Source organism: Dioscorea cayenensis, chromosome 17 (genome assembly GCF_009730915.1).
Source record: "Dioscorea cayenensis subsp. rotundata cultivar TDr96_F1 chromosome 17, TDr96_F1_v2_PseudoChromosome.rev07_lg8_w22 25.fasta, whole genome shotgun sequence".
NCBI lineage: Eukaryota > Viridiplantae > Streptophyta > Magnoliopsida > Dioscoreales > Dioscoreaceae > Dioscorea > Dioscorea cayenensis.
In genome coordinates this window covers 2,901,839-2,917,113 of record NC_052487.1, presented here as the reverse complement: position 1 = coordinate 2,917,113, position 15,275 = coordinate 2,901,839, and the positions used below count along the sequence as shown (strand labels likewise).

Sequence of the window (15,275 nt, the reverse complement as noted above, 5' to 3'; positions counted from 1 at the left end):
ATGAAAAACAGTTATATTGAATTCTCAAAACATATTGTCATTTAGTAAGAGCACCGCTTAAACAAGAACATACACCTATCACTAGAGCACTAACTGAACATAACATCCACTATCTCACTGTCAAAGTTTTTAAAACCGGTCTGGTATCATATTTGGGTCACAGGTTAGTCAGTCAGACCGGATGATGTCATAAATAAAAATATATAATAATAATAATAATAATAATATACGTGAACAAACTAACAAATATATATATATATATATATATATATATATATATATATATATATATACATTAAAAAACTAACAAAACAATTATATATAATAATATGGCCTTGTTTGGGTTAGTTTCTAAAAAGCCCAAAAGCGCTTTAGGCTCAAAAAAAGTTGTTTGTATTAACTTTTCTACAAAAGCATAAACTGTAAAAAAAAACTAAAAAACAATTTTTCAAAATCTAGTCATGACTAGCTTCTGAAAAGAGCTATTTTTTAGCTTATTTTTACAGCTTCTAGTACCCAAAAGAGCAGAAAAAAGCTTGATGTATATATTATCTTCTAGTACATTAGGCCATAATTATAACATATATTTGTTTATTAAGTCATTTAGAAAAATACTTTGATTTCTAGAAGAATGATGATTTACAATTCTTTGATTTCTCTTTTAATAGCATCTTTTGATTTCTACCACATACTCAAGCAAGTCATCCTTCCAACATATATAGAGATTAGAGATCAAGTTCCAAAATAAATAAATAAATAAATAAATAAATAAAAATAATTCAACCCTACAAGACAGGGAATAAAGGTCATCTTGAAGCATTGCTAGTTTATACCCACCATGTGTCAAAGTGCACCTTCATTTAAAACAATATGAAAATTTAAAACATTAACATGACAACATTTTGTATTTGAAGTAGCTAGTATCAGAGCAGTGAATATCAAGCAAACAAACAAATCCATGGAAACATATGGAGATATGCCAAAAGGTTCCTTATCAAGTGTCAACTCTACATGTATACCTGTTAATTGACAAAAGCACCATTCTTTCAATTTAGACAACTCTTTTAAAATTCATATAGTTATATGAATCTGAAAGATCTCAAATCATATCTAAGTTCATAGTTAATAGATATGTGCGCATTTTTGTTTCGCTTGAATAAAAACTACATATGAAAAACATATCCATGAATATGAATTACATGGTTGCAAACTTTCAGGTATTAAATGATATTGTCAAGAATTAAATAGTTCAAAATTCATACAAGAAGTATATAAAAAAAATATATACTTAAAAAAAAGGTCAAATGTGGCACAGATTCAATTTTTCATACTAAGAATGTTATTGACTCTAGAAGTTGGGTCAATTTTTTTTATTGGGCCTCTCTATACTTATGTTTGTAATCTCTAATAAAAAATTAAAAGATCTCAAAAACAAAATGTAAAGAAAACCAAATCATGCTCAAATTAACCCGCAGCAAGAAGAAGAAAACACTATTAATTAGTATCTTTTCCCACCTGCCAACAACGAAGCAATTAAACAAATTAGTTGATTGTTTGTATTAAAAAAAACTCCCAAATTAATTCTTTTCCCACTCGCTAACAACCAATAAATTAAACAAATTAGTTGAATCTTTGGCATGCTTAACACCTCCCAACTCATACGTGTGGCTTGTTTCGTGCCAAAACGGCCCTTCCCTCCCAACGCTACACTTCTTCCAACTAGAAAACCCCAAAACATCGCTGAACTCCTTCCCATCTCTCTCGCTCGCTCGCTCTCCATGGCCATCGCTCACCGCCTCGTGGCTGTGATCAAGGTCCCCGGCGGCGATGACTTCTTGGTGGTTCGTCAAGAGCCGCCGCCCAGCCTCCCGGAGGAGGAGTACCAACGCTATGTTGACACCGATCTCTGGGATTTGCCCTCCGCTCCGTTGAAGCTCTTGGAAGGAGGTATTCGTTCCGATGTTGTTGTCCAAGGGTCGGAATCCTGCTCTGATAAGCTCGATTTGGGGAATTTTGATCTTGACGCCGCTCTCAAGGAGGTAATTTGATTATTATTTGAAGTTATAAGAGTTTGATCCTGATTCCACTCTGAGTTAGGGTTTATGAAGCCAAATTTAATGCCTAAACTGTTGAATCATTGGCCATTTTGATAGGTGTGCTCATACTCACAGTAATATGTCTCTTAGATATATATATATCGAAATATTTGATGCCTAGAAGATTTGTACGATTGTATTCTTGTATGATATCTTGTTTTTAAATAGTTAGCTAACTTTGGGATGCTTTCTTACGTGGCTAAAGTTTTCATCTTGTCAAAACTCTAAATTATCACTCATCTGCCTTTCTGTATCTGCTCTTTCAGTATCATCACTTACTTTGCTTTTCTCTGAATGCGAATGCAGGTTATATCGCTAGTTGTTTTGGATAGTGCAATTAACAAAGATTGGATGTTTTGGAAATTTGTGGAAGAAGCTGAATTTGGACCAGAACCGTTGATTCACACAGTGTTTGTTCTTGGAAGATTGGAATCTCATGTAGAGGCTTTACAAGGTCTGTAACTTTTTTTGATTTAGAAGGAAGCTAAATTGCAAGAAGGTCCCATTTTGGTGAAAACATTTCTAGCAGAAAGTTAGTGTTTTTCAACAAAGGAATGCTTTGTCATGTGTTAGCTAGCATAGAGATACATGAATTGTGAAGCTTTAGATGCTGCCCTAAGTTTTATGTGGGAAAACTGATCATCTAATTTGAAGATTCTACTTCTTTATTTTCACATTGCTGGACATCCAATGATGATTTACTTAAATTTCAGCACTTTGCATGTGTAATTGGTCCTTCAAAAGACACATATCAAATCATAAATTAGAGTTTTGGTCGCACTAATTTTAAATTATTGATTATGTAAAATCTCAAAGATATAGTATAAGTAATACTTCCCACTAATTTGTGCAGAGTCCTGTAAGTTGATGTCCAAAGAGAATGCCCTGAAGCTTCTTGTGGATGTGAGGCCTGGTAATGATCGTTTAGGATCTCTTTTTGTTTTGGGGCTTTTGCCTGACTCAGCAGAGTTGAAAAAATGGAAACCTCCTTCTTCATTGCGTTATCAGGTTTTTATCATCTGTCTGTTATGTATTCTCCTGCCAATAATTGCACCAACACATCCTATTGCATTTATTCTTTGCTTTGTATAAAAGAATCATGTGGTTCAATATGATTGTTTGTAAAATTGTTTGGTTTCCTCAGATATTTTTTATTGTGGTACTTCTAGTCTTAAATTGAATTATCTTAATATACTTAAATTTTGTTACCTAGCTCTTAATATGACTGGGAAACTCAGATGCATTTCTCATGGACATCCAATTGGAAGTTTGAGCCAGTTGCTTATCATTCTTTTATTTAGCATACTTGAGAAGCATGCCTTCTCTTAAGATTATAATATTTCTTGTATGTAATATTCCTAGACTGCTGCCTTAAATGTATCTGGTGTTTTGATTCAGGAGTATCCTCCAGGTGTAATCCTTGCACCATTGGCCAGCAGAACATTAAAGCCTTTCCACACAACAAATTTAGTTGTGGTTGTATCAGACAAGTCCATTGGTGGTATTGAAGGTCCCAGTAATATTGCATATGGGGATGCACTGTTAATGGATCCTGGATGCTGTTCACAGTCTCATAAGGAGGTTGCTCATTTAATTTTCATTTTAACTTTGTATAAGTAAAACTCTATGTTCCATCAGTTAATGCAATTTTGAATAAGAGTAAGGTATCCATCAATTTCCTTGGAAAATCAAGCAGATTCCGTGGATGACTCTTCACATTTTGATCAGGGAAGAAATGTATGTTCACTCCCATAATTTGTCAGGATAGAGCGAAAAAAATCCCAATTCTAGTTCTACTTAATCATTTTGTTTGCTGCTGCCCATAAAGCAAATCTGATTCTAGAGCACAATTAGCATTAATATGTTAGGTTGTCTTAGTTTTCTCTTTATTTAATTCTATTTTATTGCTCTGTATCACATATATGCTGGTTTTGCCATTGTTGAAAGACTCAAGAGCATAGGAGCACCGACATTTAAGAGATTCACAAAAATGATGACTTTTGGAGCATGATTGCAAGTGGCAATTGAATAATGTTCCAGTGACTATATTTGACTATTTGAGCTCTAAATGTTTTGTTTCTTGCTGTTTAAATTTTTTATTTTTGCTTTTATGTCATTGCCTTCACCATGTGATAATCTATCTGATCAGCTTAAGGAACTTGTAGCTTCATTGCCAAGAAAGTTGGTGGTCTTTGTGACACATCACCACCATGATCATATTGACGGTATGTTCTAGTTACATTCAGTGGTTGTTTGGCAGCACTTATATTTACTCATCTTTATGTTTTGATATCACAAAATGATCAATGATTGTTTCCTTTTTCTGTTGAAAGTTAAGATAATTCTCACATACCATTATGCGGATGCGTTTTCGTGATATTAAAGACCTTTTAATTGTCAACCAACAATGAATTGGCATATGTTAATTGGAAGATTTAAATATATAAACTTATGTTCTTTACTTCTAATATGGGGGTAGTTTTTAGTCTTAATTTTCCGTTTGTGCATTGATTGCTCACTTAAATGAGTTAAATACTTTGAAGTCTGTGACTGAAATGAGTTAAATGCAGAAAAACAGGCATGAATTTGAGAAAGATCTAAATTGCTGATAGATTTGAAATGCTTAAAATTACAAAATAAATAGTTCTGGATAAAGAAACATGCATTTGTTTTTGATAATCAAGTACCCTGCCCTGTGACCACACCAACATCTTTGAATGCTTCATTGGCACAAGAATCTTGTATAGTTTTTGACATGGATCCATGTACTACCATCTAGACTAAAATTTACCAAACGTGGAATTTTCAAATTTTCGCTTGCTTGCCTACTTGCTGAGAGCTATCACAGCCCATTCCTGAGTGATTAAAAATGTCATTGGCTCATTTCAGGTCTTTCGGTAGTTCAGCAGTGCAATCCGGATTCTATTTTGTTGGCACATGAAAATACTTTGACTCGCATCGGAAAAGGTTCTGCATTCCTTTCTTCATATTTCTGAAATAGTGTTAGTTTTCTAATTTTCCGTAGTACTTTTATTGCTTAGTTGCTGTAAACATAGCATCTGTATCTAGTACATGAATGCTATTGTAAATTTTTTTTTTATTCCTTCCTGCGGAGAGTGAATTTTTTTCTCCTGATATATTTAGCATTAATATCTACCAGTCTCGTGCAGTTGAAAGTAAAAATTGTCATTCAGACTTTTTTTTTGGATTTGCATATTACTTTTGTAATCCACAATTTCATTGCAGACCATAAATCCACCCAAGGAAAGGGCTTCTTTTAAGCATTCTGTATATTGTCTTTTTTCTTCATAATTTTAATAGGTGGTCATGCTGTATCTAATGAATTGGGTTCTGTTGTTGCATGTTAATATTCATTGTAAACCAAATGAAGCATGATGTTGTACAATATTATTATGAAATTTTAATACCATGATGAAAATTGTACCCAGCATCAACACATTAAAAACTAACTTAAAAGCTAATCAGGATGTCATTGTCAATGTTACTCATATACTCCTCTTTTATTCTTGTAAGTCATTCCTCTTTGTATCCATCAATAGCAAAGACCTCCCCAACTATTTTATAAGTTGTCATTTTCTGCTTTGTTTGGCAGAAGCATGGACCCTTGGTTATACCTTGATTTCTGGTGGCGAGAGAATACAAATTGGTGATCAACAATTAGAAGCAATCTTTGCTCCTGTATGAAATATTATTTTTCTGTCATGTGGTTGTTTCTGTACTTCCTCAGAATGTTTTTCAATTCAAATCTCCCTATCATAATTCATTTTGGAGAATTCTTTCATTATTTCATAGATCATTACTTTTACCAAGTTGCTTTTATGTAAATCAGGGGCACACTGATGGGCACCTAGCGCTCCTTCATGTTAGCACGAATTCACTGGTTGTCGGTGATCATTGTGTAGGGTAAGAGTACATGCCATTACAACGATGTTACCTACCATATCATGATCAGATTTTTTGTCGACTTCTTGCATTGCCCTTTGGATACTCTGTCTTCACATTTCTAGGGACTTTTGGTTATTTAAGAGTGTTTAGGGCCCCAGTAAATAACATTGACATAACAATGAATTAAGTTTTCCTTATTATCATGGTTTGGCAAATTCGTCAATGTTTACTTGTATGCTTTTGGTTTCAGTCATGGCAGTACTATTCTGGATGGCAAGGCTGGTGGAAACATGAAGGTTTGTCACTTCATTTATTATTTTTTATATCACTGGAATTTTGTGATATTAACCAACCTTTTTATGTTGCATCTTTGCAAATTATTTACTGCCTTTTGTACCGGTATATTTTGAGATTCAAGCAAGTTTGGGAAAGCATATGAAAGCTACATCATGTTCCTATTTAACAAACATTATCATCACTCATTCGTAGGACTACTTCCAGACAACTTATAATTTCTTGGAGCGCTCTCCAAATGTTCTAATTCCCATGCATGGTAGGCTTAACATGTGGCCTAAGAGGATGCTTTGTGGATACCTCAAGTATGTATACATGAAAACACGATACCTTTATTTTATTTGTTTATTTTTAAAATTTCTTTTGCACTATAGTTATGTTTGATTATTGCTTCAGCTGTTTTACAATTAATGCAGCTAGAAACACAGTAACACATGATCAATGTTGTTCATAATGCAGGCATCGTCGGGATAGAGAATTGTCCATTTTGAAAGCTATTGAAAGTGGGGCGTATACTATGTCCGATATAATTAGCAAGTCCTACCCTGGTTTGGACCCAAAATTATGGATTCCAGCTTCATGGAATGTAAGGCTCCATGTTGATCATCTCGCGCTCCAAGGGAAGTTACCAAAGGTATTATTGTTCATCAGCAAGGTTAACTTTTTTTTACAAAGCATCATATAATCATAAGCTTATATTAAATTGATATTTACATTATCTTTTCACACCGAAATCAATTACATAAGATGATGGTACACGAACTCGACAACCTTGTTAGCCATGTTTGCTTTTGCGATGATAACAAATTCGGCACTGCATTCCTCTTTTAAATTCTGAAGCTAAAACTGCAATTATCATGCAGGATTTCTCCTTGCAAAAATTCAGAGCATCTTGCATCCTATTTGCACCTAAATTGATATGGGCATATCTGCCAAACCTGAAATTGACCCCTACTAAATTATTAGCCTTTGCAGTTGCCGGAGGCCTCGCCACGGTGATCATAACAAATGTGTTCAGCTCAAAGACTTCATAAATAGAGCTCAATACATACATACATATATATATATATATATATATATATATATATAGATATATATGCTTGCCGGGAATAAACATTGCCGATAATTATGTCGGTAGATGCACAGCAGCCAGTGGCAGCTACATTCAGATTCAGCAGTCAACCATGGCTTGCTACTTCTCATAAAGGCAAGGGGTATTATTTTGGGAGTGTTTCTTTTATATTTTCAATACAAATTGATAGTGATAAACTCATCAGCATTTATATTGTTTGCTATTTCTTATAAAGGCAGGGGGTATTATTTTGGGAGTGTTTAAAATATACAAATTGATATTGATAAACACTTCGGCATTTAGAATTGCTTGCTTACTTGCTACTTTCAGAGTTCAGGCTTCTGGTCAAAGTTGATGTTTCTTCACTACTAGATTTTGTTCATATGTTATACCAAGAAACACAAGTATTATTATTTTTTTAATAGCCATTGAAGTTTTATAGTCCTCCTTTGATTTCAAAATGCTTATCGCTTAAGTATTTTGCACAAGATTTAAAAATAATATTATTTTTTTAAAATTTTAAAATAAAAATGAACTAAATTATTAAACTATCTCTGATTTTGGAATTTTTTTTTTACTATGAATATAAATTTTTTTATTTATATAATTTAAAAAAAATTAAAGAGGGGAAAATTAGGGAAAAAAAATATTGTTTTATTTTGTAAAATCACAATTATTTTGGAAAAAAAAAATTCTCAAAAATAATTGTATTAGAAAATTAAGAGAGTAATAAATAAAAATGAGCAAAATGCATGCATATGTGTCTGAGCATTTGGAGATTGAATCAAAGTGAAAAAGTTTTGGCTGCATAGAAACCGTGTATCCAGTTCCCGACAAATTGATAATATTAATTAATTATCATCTGTACTTTACTTTTTAATTTTTAATTAGAAGTTAATTGCAACCTCATCAAATAAGAATCCAATTGATTAGTGAGAGTGACTAAGCTTAAATTAAAAAGATATCTTCAAAGCTGACGACTAACAACTATTCTTGGTTGAGAGTTGAAGGAAACTTAGAATCAGTAGGAAACCCAAAGCCTTCTCACATTCCTCCTCAACGACCATTTCATAGCATCCCTTTTTTTTACGTTTATACCCTCGCTACAATCCTGAAATTATATATATACCCCTCTCGCTAATATCCTGAAATTATATATATACCCCTTGCCGACTTGATGCTTTCTTTGTATATTTTTCGTAGAGAGATGTTTTAATGTATGATGTTGTGTTTTTGGAGATAAGCGATGATTTTTAGTCATGTAGCACTGGGTCCCTATAAAAAGACGTATTTAAACCTCAATTCATGGTAAGAGCTCAAATGGGTTAAGATATTAATTCTTCGTCTTTCCATGTTTTTGATGTAGTTTCTCCGTATTCAATAAAATAAAAATAAAAATTATTTGATCAATTGAGTTTTTTGGTTTTTATGCAATAGTTAGACGAATAATATTTTTAAATTTTTTTCATATTTTTAATTTTTTATATTGATTTGTTTTTTTTTTTGGCCATGTGAACAAGCCACATTATATGCATTTTTATTATTTTATCTTAATAATATATTAAGGAGGAGTTCATATTTTACCGCTCGGGCCTATTGTAGTAGTAATCCTTTTAATTTGATTTTTATTATCCGTTGATTCTAGCAACCTTACAAAAAAAAGTTATTCACAATACTTTTCTTTTATTTCATTTACTTTTTAGTTAAGTCGACTTTTCATAAATATTTAATACTCAATAAAAAATATATAAAACTTTTAAATTTATATAATTCACATTTATACCAATCATTTACACAAACACATGCTTACAAAAATAGAAACGCAACCAAAACTTAGCCAATGTCATTTCAGTTATTGATCCGGTTAAGACGCTTGTTCTTTAGTCAATTGATTGAATCATCGGTCATTCAAGTCAATGCTGAGTTAATAGAAAAATTTTAGAATGTTGTTTTTAAAATTATAAATTATTTTTAATTATATAATAATATTAATAAATTATTAGTTATTAAATAAATATTTTGATAGAAAAAATAAAAAAACCCATTATTAATCTTTTATTTGGAAGTAGTACAAAAGAGGAAAAACACAAACTTAACATAATACAAGCACATAACAAAATTAATTAGAAAAAATAAAAGGATGAAAAAGCCATTAAAAAAAAAACATTATCCCATCCGGATTATAGAAACTCAGCCGGTTCACCGGGTTTGATTTGATCAAACTGAGTTAAAATGGGTGGATTGTAAAAACGGTCTAATTAAAAATTCAAACCGGTTTAAGCTGGTTTAAGCACTGAGTCACCGGGTCGACGATTGCTGGGTCGGTCTATGCTTCAAACACACAAAAATTCCAAAGGGTACACATGTAATATTAAGATCAAACAGGGGCACATAAACAGAAAACAAATATTCCAAAAACCCCCCTCAATTTCTATTTAAGAAACCCAACCTTCCTCTCCCAACCAAACCTTCTCATCTTCTTCATCTTCCAAAATGAAACAACAACAACAACAAATCCAAGACCTAAAACAACATGCAACCATGCTTCTCATAAACCCTAATATCAAACTTTTATGGGTCCTTGCAAGCCTTTTTCTCTTTGGCTTTGGCTTAGCTCTTGGCACCTCTCTATCCACCTTCTATCATTCCTACATCCCTTTCCAAACTCCCTCTCAATCCTTCCCATCACCTTCTCCACCACCACCACCACCATCACCATCATCACCACCACCACCTTCTTCCATGATAACTCATGAAGAACATATTAAACCTAAAGAACATGTTGGACTGAAGGAATATATAGAGCCAAAGGAGATGATGCATGACATGAATGATGAGGAGATTCTATGGAGAGCATCAATGGTGCCCCACAAAAGGGTAGTACCTTATGAAAGAGTCCCAAAGGTGGCATTCTTGTTCTTAACTAGAGGGGCACTTACCTTTGCTCCATTGTGGGAGATGTTCTTCAAAGGACATCAAGGTTTGTATTCTATATACGTGCATGCTGATCCTTCTTTCCATGAATCAACTCCCAAAGACTCTGTTTTCTTTGGCCGGAGAATCCCAAGCAAGGTCAGCCTCTTCTTCTTCTTCTTCTTTTTCTTTATTTGTAATTTTGCATGTATAACCTTATAAAATGCATATTTATTTGCTTATAAGTTAAGAAGAAGATTTTTGCTGATGTATCCTTAAAAAGGTAGATTTAAAAATTCGGTAGGAAAATAAGTTTATTATATTTGTTTGTTCTCTTTTGACTTTCTTAAATTGATAGGGGAATGCATGACAAAATTGGTTTATTTTTTTAATAAATTTTTTTAGTTGAAAAATAATTAAATATTGTTTTTCCATGTATTATTATATTTCTTTTTTTTTTTTACTTGTCACATTTTGGAGTTTTGTTTTTTGTTCTTTTTTACTTGTCCATTTAAAAATGTTATACAATGTTACACAATTTTTTTTTCTAAATTTATCCTTTAATTTAATGTACTTGTATAATTTTAATAAATCACAATTAATTAAGCATTAAATCATATATTTCACTTAATGGAGTTTTAAATTGGAGTAATTTTAGAAAGTAAATAGATTTTTTTATAAAATTTAGATTGATAACTAACTTCAACATATTAATCGGTATGAATTAGGTAAAATTGACAATAATGAAATTAGATTGAAATTACTCCATAAGCTTTAAAAGGGTTTTTATTTCTTTGATTTTTGACTGTACTAATTATAATTGGACATTTATGTAGGGATATGAATGCAAAATATGCCTTCTAGAATTTCTTATTGTTCAATGCTTCTCAGCTGAATAAGATTGCACGCCTCTTTAGCTATGACCAGCGTCAACGTCAATAGCTAGTCACTATTATTATAATAATTATAATAATAATAAGGCATATAATTAAGATTAAGTGAGATATGTGGCAGCATCCTATTTAGTTATAAGCCTGGCCGGCTCTAGAAATCTACACCAAACTCTTGGTATTAATTAATTGTAGCATTTACTACCAATTAATGAAAACATTAAAGGTTTATGTTCAGATAAATATTCAAAATATACAAACATTTATTGATAATCTTAGTGTTTAATTTATTTTAGTGGTACTTGATAATTGATAGGAGATATTTAACTAGATAGAGAACCATTGTATCTAATTTTAAAAAGTTAAAAAGTCAGAATGAAAATTTTTATATTATTTTAATGTTGCAAAGTCAAAGAAGCATGTTATTAGTCAAAGCCTAAAGCTCTGACCAAACTAGAGTTCAAAGAATTCCATATCATTTCCACTAGTTTTAAGGGGAAAAAATAATAATAAACTAAAACTAGAAGTTTATAGCTAGCTAGAATGGATTCATACATTATTGATTATACATTGGAAGTAATGATTAAAGAAAAGTGATAAATGAAGACTTTATTCATTTCTTAGATTCCACTCATGCATATTGTCATCTTATTAATTTTGGCATTTATGTTTCCTTTCATTGAAGGGAAGTTTTCAAACTTTAGCCACCTTTACATACATAAACAACCTTCAAAATTAGCAGGGTTTATCCGGATAGGTTGTATTTAGGGATATATGTATATATACACACACATGATTCCACATTAAATCCTTATTTTATTTTATTCATAGGTCTATCTGGAGGGGTTGTATTTACAGAAACTATATATATATATACGCATTAGATTTTTATTTTATTTTATAAAAAGATTATTCTGATTGTATTATAATTTTTTTTCTTTAGATACAGACAAAAATGAACTATCAAACTCTCTAATATCTATTATAGTGTTCTTAGCTTTTTAAACTCTATTTTTTATATATTTTATTTTATAAATTAAAATTTATTTTTAAACATATTTTAATAACGAATTTTATGATTTTAAAATATTGATAATATAATCTAAATAACTTTCTTTAGGTTCTATTTAAAAAAGAATATATATTTTTAATTATAATATTTTTCATCTTCATGATAAATAATGTGGTTGAAAGTAGATAGTAGATACCGTGATGCACAGCAGCACATGCATAAGATGAATTGCTTCCTTTTGAACTATCCACGTGATGGTATGACCAAGAAAAAGTAGTTGTTTCTTTATGTTTGGCAAGTCATAGGAAATAATGCCATTAAAAGATGAAAAGACTATAAAGGCATGTGGATGAGTTTTGTGACTTTCACCAATATCTAAATATATATATATATATACATTACTTTTTATTTCTTGGATTAACCAAAACTCCAAATCTTACAAATTAGATGACTTGCACATATCTTTGGAGTTTGTATGAATGCACATTATGTGATGACAAAATGATTTTTCTGAATTTCTCTTACGTTTTTGGTAGTTAAATTTAACTATATGTTTAGATAATGTCATCTAAGGTAACTAAAGTTACTGTTATTTAAAAATATTTAATAATAGTTATTATATGATAATATAATAGTTATTATTTACGTTAGAAATTGTATAAAATTATTGTTAATTACTATATATATATATATATATATATATATATATATATAATTACTTATCTACATTGTATATAACTTAATAAAAACCATTAGATGTAAATCTAACGACTACTATGAGATGTCTATAGATTTTAAATTTAAAGATGTCTCAATGACATGCCCTCTAATAATCATAACTTTATCGGAAAGGCAAATCAAGCAATGGCTCACTTCAGGATTCACCGGTAACTTTAAATCACATAGACACATATACCTCTATACATATAAATATCTCCTTGTACATTAGAATAGAATAATTCTCAAAATTTATTATGTAGACATAATTTTATTTTGGTCCACATATTTTTTTATTTTGAGAATTAAAATATTATAGCATAATTTTATTATGTAGGAAGTGCAAGTGATTATTACAAAAATTATAGCATATTTTATTCCTATAGAATGAGTGTTTGGTTACCAAAATAAAAAAAATTACGGAGATCGACCTATCGGCAACTAGACCACCGGTGGACCTGTGGCCGGTCATCGGAGGTCGGTCGGAGCATAGATGGATCGCCGGTGTGTCACCGGAGGCTAGCCGGGCGAACCACCAGTGGATCGCCGTCGTGTCACCGGAGGCCGGTGGACCGGTGGTTGGGTCGGTGACCAGTTGCCGGAAGCCTGCCGGACCACCGGTGGATCGCCGGCGTGTCACCGGAGGCCGTTGGCCGGAGGCTGAGCGAGCCACCGGTGGATTGGTGGCTGTTTGCTGGATCAAAAGAGAGAGAGACTTTTCATAATAAAAAAATATTCCACTAAGAGTGGAATATTTTTTTATGCCATAATGCCTATATTATGCCATAATTTTATACTCTAAAATAAGTACCCAAACAGCTAATATGGCATAATTATCAGAAAATATTAAATTATGGCATATTGTACAGATTATGCCATAATTCTGGCTTATCCAAACAGGCCCTAACTTTCCCTAGCTTTTTGAGTAACAAAATTAAACTAAAACTACATATACATGCAATCAAAAACCAAAACAATATATATATACAAAGACATGAAGATGACATACAAATGACACAATTAAGCATGCATGCAGGTGGTGAGATGGGGAGAACTAAGCATGATGGAAGCTGAAAGAAGGCTATTAGCCAATGCACTACTAGACTTCTCCAACCAACGTTTCATTCTCCTCTCTGAATCATGCATTCCTCTCTTCAACTTTCCCACTGTCTATTCCTACCTCATCAACTCCACCCTCTCCCATGTCCACTCCTTCGACGACCCCGGCCCGGTCGGCCGGGGCCGATACAACAAGCACATGCAACCTCTTATATTACCTGAACAATGGCGCAAAGGCTCCCAATGGTTCGAAATGGATCGAAACCTCGCAATTGAGATAGTGTCAGATAACAAGTTCTTCAAGCTGTTTTCAAGGCATTGCAAGCCTTCATGTTATGTGGATGAGCATTATTTACCAACCTATGTGAGCATGAAGTTTGGAGGGATGAACTCAAACAGGAGTTTGACTTGGGTTGACTGGTCTTATGGAGGGCCCCATCCTGTTAGGGTTTGGAGGAAGTCTGTGACTGTTGAGTTTCTTAATAAGTTGAGGAGTGGGAGTACTTGTAGTTATAATGGAGGTAAGACCACTGTTTGTTTCTTGTTTGCTAGGAAGTTCTTGCCTAATACTTTGTGGAGGTTGATGAAGTTTGCTCCAAAAGTTATGGGATTTGGTCCCTAATTAAAAGAGATAACTTGTATACATATATATACATTCACACATATATAGAGTTTGTGGAGATGGGGATGAAGATGTAATTAAAAAGGGGATTGGCATGGGTTGGCAGGAATATAATTAACAAGAATTTTTTTTTATGTACCTAAACTTGAGTGGGTAGAACTTGGCTCAAATTTGGCTCAAATTGTTCTCAGTCTAATGTAATTAAATTTATTTCATTGTACTTGAATTCCATGCATATAAACAAGTCTTTAACTTGAGATCTAAAATTTAAAGACAAACTGATAAAAAAAATCATCAAAGAGTTGATTTGAACAAACCAATTTAAATTTGATCTTTGTTAAAAAATTAAGCTGAAGAGAAAAAAAATTAATTAATGAAGAGATCTTTAATTCTTAACTCAAAGAATACTACCTCAACATGGCATGTCTAATTTATAATACAAAGTCAAAAGTAGCATGATTCTTATTAACGAGTAAAAAACTCAATATATTCATGCAATTTGCACATAATTAAATTGTAAAAGACTAATCTAATATAGTAATATATATGCATATATATTAATAGACATATATATACACACATTAAAAAAAAAGTACTATATACTCTTCACGTTCAAAGCAAGAATGAGTAATGTGAGTGAGTGCGCATTGACATGGTTTTAATCTTAAGGGATCACATGGCATGTCTCATAAAA

The 15,275-nt window shown here is 32.0% G+C and overlaps 2 protein-coding genes across 4 annotated transcripts; both read left to right on the top strand.

The window, feature by feature from the left end:
• Positions 1-1,667: 1,667 nt before the first annotated feature.
• Positions 1,668-7,697, top strand: LOC120280539. 3 transcript variants are annotated; one of them, XM_039287399.1, is made up of 12 exons: positions 1,668-2,039; positions 2,403-2,550; positions 2,950-3,104; positions 3,495-3,677; positions 4,246-4,321; positions 4,986-5,063; positions 5,710-5,795; positions 5,947-6,020; positions 6,253-6,298; positions 6,492-6,601; positions 6,756-6,930; positions 7,272-7,697. In XM_039287399.1, the coding sequence occupies exons 1-12, from the start codon at positions 1,779-1,781 to the stop codon at positions 7,293-7,295; spliced, it is 1,416 nt and encodes a 471-aa protein (XP_039143333.1). In that variant the 5' UTR covers positions 1,668-1,778; the 3' UTR covers positions 7,296-7,697. The 3 variants fall into 3 exon arrangements, with proteins under 3 accessions (XP_039143333.1, XP_039143331.1, XP_039143332.1); XM_039287397.1 differs by having other exon boundaries at positions 7,160-7,697; XM_039287398.1 differs by having other exon boundaries at positions 1,669-2,039; positions 7,263-7,697.
• Positions 7,698-9,848: 2,151 nt separating this feature from the next.
• Positions 9,849-14,936, top strand: LOC120280540 (glycosyltransferase BC10-like). The gene is made up of 2 exons (XM_039287400.1): positions 9,849-10,440; positions 13,937-14,936. The coding sequence occupies exons 1-2, from the start codon at positions 9,862-9,864 to the stop codon at positions 14,579-14,581; spliced, it is 1,224 nt and encodes a 407-aa protein (XP_039143334.1). The 5' UTR covers positions 9,849-9,861; the 3' UTR covers positions 14,582-14,936.
• The last annotated feature ends 339 nt before the right edge of the window (positions 14,937-15,275 follow it).